This window comes from Vicia villosa, linkage group LG1 (genome assembly GCF_029867415.1).
Source record: "Vicia villosa cultivar HV-30 ecotype Madison, WI linkage group LG1, Vvil1.0, whole genome shotgun sequence".
NCBI lineage: Eukaryota > Viridiplantae > Streptophyta > Magnoliopsida > Fabales > Fabaceae > Vicia > Vicia villosa.
This window is the reverse complement of record NC_081180.1, coordinates 152,360,783-152,377,329: the sequence shown is the minus strand read 5'-3', so window position 1 is coordinate 152,377,329 and position 16,547 is coordinate 152,360,783. Positions and strand designations below refer to the sequence as shown.

At 33.7% G+C, this 16,547-nt stretch overlaps 2 protein-coding genes and 1 long non-coding RNA gene across 3 annotated transcripts; 2 read left to right on the top strand and 1 right to left on the bottom strand.

The window, feature by feature from the left end:
• Positions 1-308: 308 nt before the first annotated feature.
• Positions 309-4,774, bottom strand: LOC131619141 (uncharacterized). Its single transcript, XR_009288931.1, has 8 exons — positions 3,038-4,774; positions 2,096-2,384; positions 1,415-2,004; positions 1,143-1,319; positions 949-1,053; positions 763-825; positions 592-687; positions 309-495 (listed from the first exon to the last, which is right to left on the bottom strand). It is a non-coding gene; the product is annotated as an uncharacterized LOC131619141 (long non-coding RNA).
• An 876-nt stretch (positions 4,775-5,650) lies between these two features.
• LOC131657677 (uncharacterized) lies at positions 5,651-6,199 on the top strand. Its single transcript, XM_058927049.1, has one exon. It carries the CDS (start codon positions 5,651-5,653, stop codon positions 6,197-6,199), a length of 549 nt encoding a protein of 182 aa, XP_058783032.1.
• Positions 6,196-8,040, top strand: LOC131657670 (uncharacterized). The gene is made up of 5 exons (XM_058927042.1): positions 6,196-6,350; positions 6,433-7,013; positions 7,148-7,557; positions 7,615-7,785; positions 8,032-8,040. The coding sequence occupies exons 1-5, from the start codon at positions 6,196-6,198 to the stop codon at positions 8,038-8,040; spliced, it is 1,326 nt and encodes a 441-aa protein (XP_058783025.1).
• Positions 8,041-16,547: the final 8,507 nt, after the last annotated feature.

Below are 16,547 nucleotides of genomic sequence, written 5' to 3'. Positions count from 1 at the left end.
GGTTGTTTTTCCTATTTAAACTTGTAATTTATTTTGTACCTAATTTTCCATATAAGATTCAAATACCACACAAACCAAAGTTAGGTCGCTATTTTGCATATTTTTCACACAACACACAGACCAGATTTAATTGCACCAAATAGCTAAGATGCATATATATATATATATATATATATATATATATATATATATATATATATATATATATATATATATATATATATATATATATATATCGTCAAAATATACAAAAGTATTAATCTAAGATACACAAGTGTACAAAATGATAAGAAAGGTTTACACACGGTATACTACTACAAAATAATAACACAACAAATATCCAATCATTTAAGTCCTTTCGCGCACTTGAAAAATCAACATGCATCCACGAGAACCATAAATTTATTCTTTATATAGCTCAAAGAAATATTTTGCCCAACGGAGTCGCAAATCATACAAATTTTCTTGTGTTAGTTCTGTAGGATCATCAAATACCTACAATACGTAAATAACAAAATAGAGTTATTCTTTGAAAATTCACACTAAGTTGCGAAACGCAAAGTAAATAACAAATTAAAGTTATTTTATTACCTGCATCCAAGATTCAGTTATATTGGCAGAGACAATATCCAACATATTTTTCATCACATAGTATCCACAATCATTAGAGTTATGTTGTTTCCTTGTCTACAAATGAAAGACATAATTAGTGAATAATTATCAAAAAATCAAATATAGAATTATAATTTACATCACACTTACATTGGGCCTAAGCCATGTAGCCTTTTTCTATTGCCATTTGCAAATTGATGAACCTCAAAAGCACTAATTCAAAAAAAAAAAATTCATATAAAGCCACATAAAATATGAAATTACTTTTGTAACAATTTGTGTATATATATGATATATACTATATTATAACAAAATTCACATAAAAGATAAACTTACGTTGAAATAATTTTCTTCGTGGCTTTGTCAATATCCCGATGAAGTGAACAAAAGACGACCACAATATTTTCTCTTGGACACATGACTATTAATTGTCAATGTTGTCTGTACATGTGTATGGAAATACAAAAGTCACATAAAATATCTTTGTTATCAAAATTAAAAAATAGAAAACAGAATTTCATAAAACTTACCCATGAATAAGTGGTAGTAAGTGGAAAACTCTATTTTCCAACATTAACTTATCTTATATGTATTTTTTAACACCTGCTATAGATTTTGGCACATCATCATAATACATACACATAGCAGGGTCCATAAATCCATACACTTCTGATGTGAAATTATCAATACATATACGATGAATATACCTGAATAATTTTAAAATAAACATTAGATTCAAAGTGATGAGAGATATAACCTATTAATAGATATTGAAAGTAATAAAAAAAGAAAATGTACTTACATGCACTAAACTTCCAGAGTAGACACGCCAAGCCAATGAAAATCCATCAACAACTGTCTGATACACTTAGCTGACATATAAAAATGAGTGGCAGATTTACAATGACTTAATTCCATTTCCAAGTGTTGGTCAACCATTTTCACAACCATGAGTAATATTCTCTGAACATCGTCAACTTCCACATCTTTTGTGCTTCCTTTTGCAGCTGAACAATTTCCTTTTCTGCTTCCTTCAACTACTTCCATTTTTTCAATGCATTTAGTATTATATGTGCTTTGCGAAAAACCCATAGACTTAAGTGTCTCCATAAAAGATTGTTCCAACGCCTTACGCTCTTCAACCAACTTTTTATCAAAATCAGCTCTAAGTCTTGCTTTCAATTTTGATGAAAGTTGTTCAAGTTGTTCATTTACATCTATATGTTGTCCTTGACGTGAATACGACCTTTCAAAGTAAGTGCTTTGTTTATGGTACTTTCCAACACCACGAACACGACCCCCATGCTCAGATGTTCCAATGGCTGCTGTTAAGATATCGTTACGTCCATGTGAAACAAAGACACCTTTTTCAGCTTCTTCAACTAGAGAATCCTACAAAATGCAAAAGCCACAACTAAATTCAATAGTTTTTAAATAATCAAAATTATAATGATACTTGAGGTAATTTCCAAGTTTTACTGACAATTTTCTCCGCAACAGCTTGTGTAGACTTTGATGTGTATTCTCCTCCTTTCTTTTGTCGTACTCTCTTCCATAACTCATGGCGTGACGGTGGAGATGGACTACCATTATCATCTAATGTAGAATCATATCTTGATGATATCCTTTCATTTTTAATTGTCTCCTCGAGCAAGGGATACCCTCCACGAGATAATACATGTGAGTATACATTCCTAGCCACATTTTCCCTACCCTTTCGGCATATGTTATGAATATTCTCATATCCTCTCTTTCTTTGATTTCAAGTAGCACTATGAAGGACATAAATGGTAATAATAAAGTTGTTATATGCTTCACAAGCCTACTACTATATGCTTCAAAACTTGATAAATGAGTAATCACATCACTTTAAGAGAGAAGAAAGTTTCTTGTGTATGAAATTCTTGAAACTTCCGCTAAACCAAATTAAAATCAGCACATACTAAAAGTTATATTTACTATTTGCAAACTAGTTTTTTCTAACTCATTTATTTTGTTGTACTTCCAATAAGTAATGTTCAACTGAAAAAAACAACAATATAAATTATTGTTAACACAAAGAAGAAGAGGAAAATAGACCGTGGCAACACAACAAAAAATAAATTCTAACAATCAACACAGAAAATTGCTACAGTATTTCATCTATTTTCAACTTTTGTTATGAGAACTAAATATTGAACCAGTTCAAATATGACTCAATATACTAAACCATTTAACAGTTATATATATATATATATATATATATATATATATATATATATATATATATATATATATATATATATATATTTATATATATATATATATATATATATATATATATATCATCCAAACAAAAAAACTCAAACACTTAGTAGCAGTAACATATAATATTCTTCATAAACCCTTAAAATGATAGCAAAATAATGATAATGTAGTAGGTTACCTTAGAAAGAGGAGGCGGAGAAGTACGTGGCGGTGTGGAGACAGAGACGGCAGCGTGAGAGGTGACGTCAGCGAGAGAGGAGGACGACGGCACGAGAGGTGACGGCGGCGAGAGAGGAGGACGACGACGCGAGCGGAAGGATGGCGGCGCAAGGGAGGAACAACGACAACAGTTGAATGGTTGCAGGTTAGGAGATGAGGGACGGAGCAGAACTAAAGAAAGAAGAAAAAGAAATATGTTTTGGGTTTGAAAGGGGATTAGGGTTTTAGTGGAGAAAGTGACTTTTCCCATCGATTTATTCAGTGTGGGCCGATGTAACTGCCATCACTTTTCCCATCGGTGCATACATGCCGCGATCTAAATGCCCTAAGTGGCCCACTTTTCCCATAGATGCATACATGACCCGATGTAAACGCCCTAAGTGGCCCACTTTTCCCATCGGTTTATTTCTCCACCGATGTAAAAGCCCTTATAACCCATTTTTGTTTTAATTTTAAGTTTGCCACCGCGTTATTTTTCCCATCATTTGAGTTAAATGTCTGATGTAAAATTAGTAAATCAAATTTTTTTTTCACATCAATTTGTTATAAAATCTGAGGTAAAATCCTTTGACAAATATTTTTCACATCAATTATCTTATTTTTAGTAGTGTAAATTGCTACATAAGGTTGATCCCCTATAAAATTTTGACAATTTTGATTGAAAGAGTTTTGAGAAATTAGAAACAAATTTGGGGCAAGTTTTGATAGGTGTGTGGGAGAGGCTCCTTTATTGATTTAGGTTTATAGTTCTTTAGGGATTGAAAAACGGTTTGCTCTGACTTTAGGAATAGAGATGAACATTATTTTGCTCCTTCTCTCTTTTGGACTTTCTTCTTTGGACGTCTATCAGTTATGTGTTTGAGAATTGATATTTCCACCTACTTTTGGGTGCTATGACATGATGAACTATTAGATTCTCCTTCATGAACCGAACCACTTTGGTTTGGATTCTAATATTTAACGAAGCCAAGATCAGAAATTTGCTACTTTCTTTTTCTAGAAGGTTGTACGCAGTCACTTGTTTTTCTAATTCACCTACATGTGCCTTTTTTAACTCTAAATATTCTTCTTCTTTTGTTTGAAAACATAAATCTGGTTTGAAAGGATTTGTAGGTATGTATGGCTTTCTGATCTTCCTCTGGCCGAAACAAACTTTCATAGCATACGTCTCCTTGACTTGAGGATTAAAAATCTTCCTAAAACCCTTATCTTTATGATTAAGTATCTTCCTATACTCACAGGCGGTTTCAAGGCCCGACTACACTGGGCAATTGCCCAGGCTCTGGCCCAAATTCATTTGGTAAAAAAATAAAAAAATAAGGTAAAAATTAAATGAAAAAAATTAAAGAAATGGCAAGAAATTGAAAGGGAAAAATAATTGAAAGGTTAAAAATTAAAAGGGCAAAAGAAATAGGTAACAGAAACAAGAGAAGTGTAGAGCTTCCCTCACCACAGTAGCACCGTAAAAACGTGAAGTTTCCGCCTTCGACGCCGACGACTACACCGTTCTTTTCCGACTACCACACTCCCCCATTGTTTCGGTTAGTAAATAGTAATTATTTTACTTCAACTGTTTGTAGTAGCAGATAAAAATTGTTTGTAGCAGCAGAGAAACAATATTATCTTCTTCCATTTACACCGCCTATACTAGCAGTAGCAGAGAAGAAGAAAAAAAATTGGATATGGGTTTGCTTTACAATGTTCAATATTTTGTTTTATGCTATTTAGAAGTACCAGTACTATTTAGAAGTACCAGTTGAGTTGCTTATAATAATATTGTAAAAATGGGTCCCACTTTTTTCAAGTTTATCTAGTTTATCTAACATCTCATAGAAATTATATTATAATATTTTGCATCTTTTGATACTCTTAACAAAATTATCCAACCACAACACAATTTCAATAAACATTATTATGCGTAAATTTAGAGAGTAAATATTATGTCATTGTGTGCTAAGTGTCAGATCATTATGAGTAAATTTGTTTTTGATACTCTAGCTAATATTATGAGTAAATTTGTTTTTGAAAAACATTTACACTTTATAACATATTTTGTCATTGTGTGCTAAGTGTAAGATCATTCCACTGCAAGATTCATTGGTTAAAACCAAAACATTGGTTTGGTAGCATTCATAAAGTATCTACAATTTTTAAGAGTGACTTAGCTAGGTCTCACCATTTTTTGGTTATCTAATTTTATTGGTTTCTATAAAAAAATTTAATTGAATATAATATAATGCTTGCTCCTACTCTTTATCAATCATAAGAAATTACTCTTATTTTGTGAAAATATTCTTATTTAAATTTTGATTTTATGATTGTTAATTGTTAATTGAGTATTAACTTAAGATCATTTAATTTCAGAGATGAGAAGATTTTTGGTTGATAGAGCAAGTATTGAGAGTGTGAATGATGTGCAATCAGAAACCAAATTAGAACCACCAACCAATGTGGTTAATGAGTTTAATCCAAATGAGATTGTGCGTGATCCAGGTCGTAGGAAACAAATTAATAAATATGCTCCAGATATTCAAGATCAAGTGAGAAGGGCATATATATATTGAAGGGTCCAATGCAACCAGATTTGCCAAGCTTTCCTCGTACTCCATTTGGAAGTGTTTCTAGAGCATTTAGTAAATCATGGTATAAGAATTACACATGGTTAGAATACAGTGAGATCAAGGATGCAGCTTATTGTTTTTATTGCTTTCTCTTTAAGCAACCCGGGAGGGCCGAGCACTTTGGTTTTGAAGTCTTCACTAAAAGCGGATATAGAGATTGGAAGCATGCATCTAAAAGCTTGAAAGATCACGTTGGTAGTCATAATAGTTTACACAACTCATGTGTCACGCATTACGATGATTATAATAATCAAAGACAAAGTGTGGCAAGTAAGTTTGCTAAAGCAACCAAGGAATCAGAAGAATTGTATAACATTCGTTTGACTTGTTCTGTAGATTGTTCAAGATATCTCATGGCACAAGGTATGGCTTTCCGTGGTCATGATGAATCCTCTGCATCTCTAAATAAGGGCAATTTTAGAGAGATGGTAGATTGGGTAAAATCTACGAATGAACAAGTGAGGGATGCTTTTGATCGTGGTGGAAAAATTGCACAATGACTTCCGATGACATTCAAAAGGAGCTTGCGACGTGTTGTGCACATGAAGTTACCAAGGTGATTATGGAAGAGCTTGATGATAGACAATTCTCCGTGCTTATTGATGAGTCACGTGATATATCCGTCAAAGAGCAAATGGCGGTGATGTTGATGTTAGTAGTTGTATTTTCCATTATAATTTTCATTACCTATTATTCTCTATGCCGCCAAGTTAAATTGTAGAATTTGTTTTAGGTTTTTGAACGACAAAGGGCGTGTTGTCGAACGATTTATTGCTCTACATCATGATAAAGATACTACATCTGAGTCATTAAAGGATGCTTTTTATGGTATTCTTGATAAGTATACGTTATCTGTTTCAAGGATACGAGGGCAAGGATATGATGGAGCTTCAAATATGAGAGGTGAATTTAATGGTTTGCAAAGAAAGATTCTAGATGAAAATCGTTATGCTTTCTATGTCCATTGTTATGCTCACCGTTTGCAATTGGTTGTTGTGTCTGTTGCTAGTAGTTGTTCATCTATTCATGATTTCTTTGAGTATATCTCTTTGATTGTGACCACAACAAGTGCATCTTGTAAGAGGAGGGATGCTTTGACGGAGGCACAACACCAAGATATTTTAAATAAACTTGAGAGTGATGAGATATCTATAGGAAGGGGGTTGCACCAATCACATAGTCTCACTAGACCCGGGGATACTAGATGGGGTTCACATCATACTACATTGATTCGTTTAGATCAAATGTGGTCCTCCGTGTTAAAAGTGCTTAGTATGGTTGATGAAGATGGACGTGGACCATCTCAAGCAGCGGGTTTGATAGAAAAATGGAGAGCTTTAAATTTGCTTTTATTTTGAAGTTAATGTTAAAGTTGTTTGGTATCACAAACGAGCATTCAAATGTCTTGCAAAGAAAAGATCTTAATATTGTGATTGCCATGGAATTAGTTGGTGATGTCAAAGCTCGGTTGGCCACAATGAGAGAGAGTGGTTGGGATAGTTTATTTTCCGATGTTCAAGAATTTTGTGTTTCTAGAGGTATTCCAGTTCTAAATATGGATGACGAAATACCGGTTCGGGGTCGTTCAAGGGTAGAAGGGAGGACTATCGCTAATCTTCATCATTACCGTGCAGAGATTTTTTATGTTGCTATTGACAAAATATGTGTGGAGATGGATCACCGCATTAGTGAAGGAAGTAACATTATCCTTGATTGTTTCTCATGTCTTGATCCCAAGAACTCTTTCTCCAAGTTTAATGTTGATAAGGTTGCTCGTCTTGCTGATATTTATCATGAAGACTTTTTTAATGATGATCGCAGAACAATAAGGGATCAACTTGACACTTATGTTCTTCAAGTGAAAATAAATGCTTCATTTTCCACTTGTGAAGATGTTCAAAGTTTGGCTATGAAGATGGTTCAAACTGAGAAACATTTGGTATTTCCATTGGTTTACAAACTTATTGAGTTAGCTTTGATATTGTCGGTGTCTACAACATCGGTTGAAAGAGCTTTTTCAGCAATGAATATTATCAAGTCTAAATTGCGCAATAAGAACAATGATGTGTGGTTCAATGACTTTATGGTATGTTATACCGAGCGGGAGATATTCAAGTCACTTAAAGATATTATTCGAACTTTCAGCACAAAAAAGTCTCGAAAAGGACATTTGCCTCGTGATTTTATTTAATCCGCTATTGTAAGGTTATGTTTCATCTCTTTTATTTTAAACTATTTTTTATTGACAAAATGACGAGTCTCTTTTATTTTGATTAATGACTATTTATATATTATATACAATGTGAATTTTCAATCTTTAAATTTTGCCCAGGCTTTATAGAGTTGCCACATAACTTTATTTTTTCCAAAGGAAAGGGAAAATATCAATAAAACCCAACGAGAAAATAAAACAAAAGAAATATCTGGATACAGGGATCGATTATACAAAGGGAAAGTATTAACACCCCTCACATCTATGGTACTCCATAGGAATGTCCTAAAAATCTATGTTATGATAAAACCGGGTTGTTTACAAAAATATTGAAGTGATGAGAAAAGAAAGTATTTTATTATTTTTGTGCATGCCAAGACTTCAAGAGTCTTGTGCCTATGTATTCTCCATGTGCAATAAAGAAGTTAGAGTCTCATTGTTTGTGGTAATAGTAACCACAAAATTTTTTGATTGATTTTAAATAGAAAAAATATTTCTTCGTGTTGGAGTGGAAAACACAACTTGCTATCCACAAGTATGAGGAAGTGAGCATTTGCGTCATTTTGGTATGGAGAACCTTTACTTAGACTTTCTCACAAGTAGATCTCTACATTCAAGTGGAAAATGTCAATTACTTCACAACACCTTGTACAGGCGTAGTGATTTGCATCACTACAAAATAGACTAATATCCCTCCTTTTGAAAAGATTTTAAAATAAAAGTGCAAAAAGACACAAATTGAAATTTGGTGAGGTTTATCTTTTTTATAGGTTTATGAAGAGAGTTTGAATATGTCCAAGTGTTTTAATTCTGGATCACTTGACAAAGGTTTAAAGTTTGAAAATAGAAGTTTTTAAAATAGAGATAAGTTTTGATAATTGAAGAACTGGGTAGGAGATGAAGAGACTATCCTAAAGCATAAAGTAAATTACATAAAATAAAAGGTTTCATTGTAAGGTAGCCTAAGAGAAAACCTTTGTGTGTGCAAGTGTGCTAACCACAAGATGAAGCAAGCATTTGAGTCAAATTGAGCATTCCTTTACCTTTGGATTTAGCCACAAAATAAACAAAACAAGAAAGCTAGCACATAAGCAGATGGATCATCAAGAGCAAGTAATGGAAGCAGATGAACATCAAAAGTTCCTGATGAATATCAAGATCACATAATCACAAAGAAAAATCCAAGTCTTGAAGTGAAGATTAAAAGTTTCCCAAAGTAGAGCCAAGTATTGAGTTGAGATTGAAAGTCCAAGTAAATCATAAAGGTCCAAAAGATAACTACTCCAAGAAAAGGAAAACACTAAGTCCTAAAGTTCAAAATCAAAAATACTCCTAAAAAAGGGGATAGTAACACAAAGTCCACAAGATTAGATGAAAGTTTTTTAGGATTTTATCCATTTTATAATATTTTTGTTTTTTTGAATTGAAAGCAAGAGAAACAATAGATAAAAGGTACAATAAAATAGCAAGAATGTAAAAGACATGAATGTAAATGACATAAAATTAAATGGCATTAAAAGTAAAGGACATAAAAGTAAAAGTTAGATGTTATTACAACTAATATGTCAAAGTTAGTGTTAATGAGGAATCAGTTGAGTAGGACAATTTAGTTCTATGTTAAACAATTGTAAGTGGACTTATGTAGAAGTCACACATATATGAGACTGATCAATATAAATTTATGTGTCTTACATGTTAGAGGAATGATACAAAATCATCCTCCTAAAACAATGTAACACAATGATCAAAACAAAAGCAAAAAGAAGAAGAATATGGAGAAGGAGAGATGATCAAACACAAATTAAATAGAGCCAGGGATCATTTATTATCAATTTCAATCATTCAAATTCATAATAAAATGGGAAAAAAATTACCACTAATCCAAAGTATTAAAAAATCATCCAATGATCATTTAATCAATAGATTTGAAATGGTAAAAGTTCATGCAAGTCATGATCCAAGTAAACCAAAAGTCTAACATAAGTGAATTAAAAAAAATAAAAAATGATTAAAAAAGATTTTTAAAATGATTTAAAATTGAAATTAGATGGAAAATTCCAAAGAACTATCAAAATATCAAATAAATTGTCAAAAATTTTTGAGAAAGTAAAAATATTCCGAGTAATCACATCTTAAAAGTTTAAGTGAAAAATATTTGAAAATGCATGAAAATAAATTGTTTAATGAAAATTATAAAGAAAATAGCAAGAAAATTACAAAATGTGTGTGTGTGTGTGTTGTGTGTGTGTGTGTTAGAAAATATTTTTAGTGATTTATAAAAAAAATAAGAGTAAAAAATGTCAAAGGATCAACTAAAAATAAATCAAAAAGAATGTCAAAGGATCAACTAAAAATAAATCAAAAAGAAAGAAATAATAAAAATGGATTTAAAACAAAAAAGAATATGAAATTGCAACGGCTAGCTGCGTGGCGCGTTTTATTTGGTCAGGTTTTCAAATTTCTCACCATACACTACAAAAAACGCGCTTGGATTGCGGAGGTTTTATACCCATTTTGAGGGGGTTTATGACCTCCGCGACATATTAAACGGGATTTTTTAAAACCCTTGGAGATACGATTTCCATAGTATATATGCGGGAATTTGGGCCAACCGTTGGTTCTAATTGCGGGGGCTATTTTTCGAGGGTTAAACCTCCGCAATATGTAGATTTTAAACTGAGACACTTCTCAACCTCCTTTAACTTCTTATTAATAAAAAAAATCTATTTATTTCTTAAATTATTTTGTGGGGATTTGAAACGTCCGGAATAAATGGTAGATTTTATATTTGTCAATTAATTTTTGGTCGATAAATTATTTTTAAATAATTTTGTAAAAAAATTTGTATACTTTTTCATTTTTTGTTTTATTGAAATTTTTTTACACGATTTTCAGATTATAATATTTATTATTAAGTATTCAATATAACCATTATACTAAATAATTTTAAAAAAGAAATTAGTAATATTACATAAATGTGTTTAAAATGAAACCATACAATACTAATTCATGATAACATTTTCAACTTGAATTGATAATAATGTGTAGTTCAAAACACTCTGATGTTATATTAAATCTAGCAATCCAACACAAATTCAAAATAGTCTAACATGAATTTTCATCTAAAGACTCAACATAACAACAACATAGAAGCAATATCAATCTTTTTCAATCTCCTTAATAAAAACACACATCAAATATTGCTACCACCACAAGATCCTCTTGCCATCAACAGTGAATTAGGCTCACTTGCAATGTCACTTGGCTGAAATTATAAAACAAACAATTAATTAGATAAAATATTTGACTATTAATTCCTGCATTTAACATTGTTAGCAAAACGTATAATAATTTAGAAACAAGTTTGGAAAATAAATCTCCAGAATTTTTATAGTCCCTTATCTAAGCCTTGATATTTGTATATAACATACACAACAGCGAAAACACTATCCAAAACACTGTAACATTATATTACCAAAACTTTGTCCCACACCTTACCAAAGCTTGTCCAACACTACCCATATGATTCTAAAACCTTGTCCAACTCTACCCAGTACATTACCAAACCTTGTCCAACACAACCTACCCTAGAAAAACTCAATTTTGGAAGACTTTCACTATGTGAGAGCTTTATTTAATTTGGATGAAACTAAATGGGTGAAAGTAGTTATTTTTATTAATGGAATAGTGAAACTAAAAGATAAGAATCAGAACTTACATTTGATAAACCCAAAATATCTTCCACTTGATCAGGAATCTTTCCTTCTTTCATCATAATATACGCTTTAAATGCTGCCATATTGTTTTGAACTTGAGATTCCAAGTTCAAGTACTTCTCTTTCCAAAAGTTAGATGATGAATTTGCAGCACTTGTCGAAGAATTACTCAAGTTTAAAAGTCTAACTCCATTAGATTTAAATGTATTGGTAGGAGCTGCTCTCATACTGTTAGCTGAAGATTTCGTTTTGCAAATATGATCCTTCGAAAGGTGAAGACTCGAAGGAGGATGGTTGCTGATGACCGTCTTTGAAGATAAAATGGCTCCTGATGGCCATGTTTCGAGGATGAAGAATTTTAAGTCATAACGAAGATAGTGAATGCTGAAACTAGTAGGAGTGTATATCTTCGAGACTTAGACAAATTTTACGAGATATGTTAAGTACTGATGCTTAGCGTGTTTTCGTGGTATTTTAATGTTAAGTTATATTGCCACGCGTCGAAGGAGGATTCAGGCGGGAAGATTTGAAATTCGAAGAAGTTTGCATAACTGTCCAGAGACAGATGGCTTTCCGGGGATTCTCATGAGAAACGTGGCATTAGATTAGCGTAGGACCGTTAAGGTTGAAACTAGTATAAATAAGGGTTCTAATGTTAGGATTCAGAGTGTTCATTTTGTACAAATCACTCACATATTACTCAAGTATCAAGTGTTAAGAGAAAGAGTTCGCTGAGAAATGTACGTATGACACCACCACCATTTTAATACATGTGTATTTTCCTTTATTTTCAAGTATCTTTCGATATTATTGCATTTAGTTTACTTCCTGCCATTTACATTCCTGCACTCTTTATTTTCATGTTATTTATCTTTGAAGTATTTAACATTTCTGCACTTTAAGATTCTTGCACTTTTACAGTTTTTATCTTATGTTTTATCTTGACTTACCTTTCGCTGAAGTTATATTTACGTGTATAACCAAGTGATTGCTAACCTTTATTGTTTCGATTGAGTAATTCTTATTTTCAAGGCAAATCATAAACATGGTTCGAATCATCATAAATAACAATCTTTTTGACTATGTCCTAGGATCAATCTAGTCGATCCTGCAAGTAACCAAATCATATTTATTATAATTTGGAAGACTAGCGGTTGTTTACCGGAAATCACCGTAAACAAATTGGCACGCCCAGTGGGACAGTGTCAAGCAGATTGTTTTTAATCAATTGTTTTATTTTGTCTAGACAATATCAAGACCTTGTATGAACCTTAGGAACGGTAAATTAACAAACAGTGCACAACCGATTTCCAAACGAAGGTACAACAAGAAAATGGTCGTCACGACCAGTGCAGGGGGAGATCAAGATCCCCCACAAGGCTCAGGATCAGGAGCGGCAAATTCTACGCATGTTTCGACTTCTACTCAAGGAACGCGGGATACACCGGGTCCAAATGGATCGAGACCCACGGATAGTTCCCAGGCTATACCTAAGAATAATACAGGACCATCAGGGACTATTCCAGTTTCAGTGTCGACTACCGCACCTTCATCCACAAGCGCAAACGAGATACCACTTTTCTCGACAAATGCTGCAAATAACTTATTCAACCCAGGGTCGAACTCTGCGTTTGAATGGAGGCCAAACTACCCATACGGAATGCCATATCCATATGGAACAGGCGTACGAGGGGCAGGACCTACATATGCTACAACTAACAATGCGACGTTTTCGCCAAATGTTGGTTCAGTGGGTCGAAGTGCACAAAATACTGGCTTCTCTGCCCAAATACCCAATTTTACCACAAGTAATCAAGCAGCATTCCGACAAGAAATGGATGCAAGCAACCATGATATGTTAAGGGTCTTGGCCAAGGAAATGGCTTCAATTTTGAATCCACTAGCAACAAATATTACTAGTACGAATCAAGAGAATGTGGAGATTTTCCAAAAGATATCATCTCAAATGAATCGAATGGCAGATTTCATGGGAGTTCCATACTCTAAACGAAAGGACAAGCAGCCCTTGTATCGACAAGAAGGACCCATTATGGAACGTATTCAAGATGTGGTCCCTTCGTCTAGGACAACCACTAATAATGTAGTTTCCCCACAAAGAACAGCGGCAATCGAAGGGAACCAAGTAATAGATTTTGAGGCTTTGAATCAAAGAGCTGTTCCCGTCCAACAGGAAATGGAGGAAGTAAGACCCAGATTAAGGATAGTGGGTAGGAATGAACATCCAGATTAAATCGTTCAGAGAGTCAGAAGAGAAAATCTGGCTACGGAAAATAACTTAACTGCCATGATAGAAAGGGTTATGGCCAATAACGGCCTTAGTACTGGACTTCGACGTCCAAATTATACATCCCCCATATCAGATTATATCATGCAGACAGAGTTGCCTAGAGGCACTAAAGTACCCAAGTTCACAAAGTTTTCAGGCGAAACTAGCGAGTCAACTGTGGAACATATTGCCAGATACCTGACAGAAGCAGGAGACTTAGCAGGGAACGAAGATTTAAGGATCAAATATTTCCCTAGTTCGCTAACAAAGAATGCTTTTATTTGGTTCACTACTTTACCACCAAATTCGATAGATGCTTGGGCACACTTAGAAAGGTTGTTCCATGAACAGTTCTACATGGGCCAAACCAAGATAAGTCTGAAAGAATTGGCCAGCATTAAGAGGAAGTTTACAGAACCAATTGATGATTACCTGAATAGGTTCCGACTGTTGAAATCAAGGTGTTTCACAACAGTCCCAGAGCATGAATTGGTCGAAATGGCTGCCGGTGGTCTAGATTATTCAATTAGAAAGAAACTAGATACTCAATACCTTAGGGATATGGCCCAGTTGGCAGATAGGGTTCGACAAGTCGAACGTTTGAAAGCAGAAAAAGCTAGGGCAAACAAGGGATATAAAAAGGAAAGGGTAGCATACGTCGAGGCGGAAGACGCCGATGACGAATCTTTCAGCGACTCATACGGCATAGAAGAGGTCGAAATAGATTTAGCCGAACTGAAAGAAGCGCCACCTTATGCTTGCAAATTACTCAATCCTGCAAATGGAAAAAACCCAGTAGAAAACGATAAGAACGATAGATTCCCTAAGAAAACTTACACATTCGACGTCACTAAGTGTGATGAAATATTTGATTTACTAGTAAAAGATGGCCAAATGATACTGCCTCCAAATTCCAAAATTCCTCCGTTAGAACAACGGAAGAAGAGAGGCTTTTGTAAATATCATGGTTTTTTGGGCCATAAAACCTCACAATGTTTTCTTTTCAGGGATCTAATTCAAAACGCTATCAAGGATGGACGTTTGAAGTTTGCTGACAAGACTAAGAGTCACATGAAGGTCGACACAAATCCTTTGAACATTGCTGACGCCAGCCTGTGTGAACCACTGGATGTCAACATGGTAGAGGTGTCATACCCCAAAATTTGCCCACACTTTTAAAAAAATTCTAAACTATTTCAAAAATTGGGTTTTATAAAAATTTAGGGTTCATTTACATTGATATCCTATTTTTATAAATATTCGATTTAAAATCTATTTTAAAAATATAATAGTTTATACTTAAATTGTTATATTCTAATAAATAGAAAAATATTTGCATATGATTCATACACTTTCAATTGGCTTTTTATTTGAAATAAATAACATAGCCTAATTGGTAAGGAGAAAATGCTGTCAAACAAAAGGTCACGGGTTCAATTCCCGCGTGTTGCATTTCTATTTTTTTAATCTTTTTTTGCACCTGGACGCACCTGGACACAAGTACGTCAGGTCCATGGGCCTTTTGGGTTGGATCATTTCCTTTTTAGGATTTCTCTTGACCTAATTCCCCTCTATAAATAGAGACTCTCCACTCTCTCTTTTTCATCAACAATCAACTAACAATCATCTTACTTCCTCACTTACACAAACACTAACAAGTTTACGAAACATTTTTCATATTTTTTTTCTTTTTTTCAAACCTTTATCTTTGGCCGATGATTTTTACATGAGGCCCCTAACTTTATTTTCAATCCGCTATCCTTTTTCCATTTTAATTCTAATTTGTTTATACCACGTGATGACATCTGATGGTAATTTATGTTTAAAAATGTATTTTATTTTAACTTTTTTTGTATGCCAATATCAATAACTAATAATTTTTTTTATATGTGTAAACCACACACGTCACCTATTTCTATCCACTTTTCCAATACATGTTTTGACATTCAATCTAATCTTTTTACACTAACAATTCATTTATAACAATGGTCTTGCACACATTTTCCCAATACTGCATATATCATGTAGAAAGTCACCACTAACACTAACAGTCCTTAGTAACATATTTTCAACCATGTAAATGTAAATATGCTTAAACAAACAACAAATCTTGGCAATAAGAAAACAGCAAATCAAAGAAATTCAATTTCCAGATTCAAAAGATGTTCAATTTCCTCCAAATCACGTAAACCAAATACAATTAACAACAGGATGATAAAATCTCTTGCAAATTTTTTGTCTATTTTGTTTCAGGTACAGCAAAAAACGAAACGACGATGAAGACAAACTAAAAAAGCAGAGTAAATACAGTGTTGAACTTCTCCAATGAAAAACGGTCTAATCAAACCGGATTCGAAGAACAAAGCTTCTCGCAGCCGCGAATCCAGCTGCCGCATGATCAACACCGTCCTCACGCTTCCAACTTCCACTCACAGCCATTGTCAAATCTCCGATCGGGATCACTTTCAGCCATGGCCGAACCACCGCGCCGGAGTTGATCGTGGACGGCCGACCACCGCGCGACCATCACCTTGCAGACTCCAACCTCTGCGCACAACGACGCCTCCGATCGCGAGTTTCCTTCGACGAACTCGACCACGCCCTCACCAAACAGCGACGAAACGCATCACCAC

Excerpts from the sequence above, each read along its gene's own strand:
- LOC131657670 (XM_058927042.1), top strand. The coding sequence starts at position 6,196 with ATGACTTCCGATGACATTCAAAAGGAGCTTGCGACGTGTTGTGCACAT. Across the intron at positions 6,351-6,432 it reads CAAATGGCGGTGATGTTGAT|GTTTTTGAACGACAAAGGGC; the intron begins GTTAGTAGTTGT and ends AATTTGTTTTAG. Across the intron at positions 7,558-7,614 it reads TTGACACTTATGTTCTTCAA|ATGGTTCAAACTGAGAAACA; the intron begins GTGAAAATAAAT and ends TTGGCTATGAAG.
- LOC131657677 (XM_058927049.1), top strand. The coding sequence starts at position 5,651 with ATGCAACCAGATTTGCCAAGCTTTCCTCGTACTCCATTTGGAAGTGTT.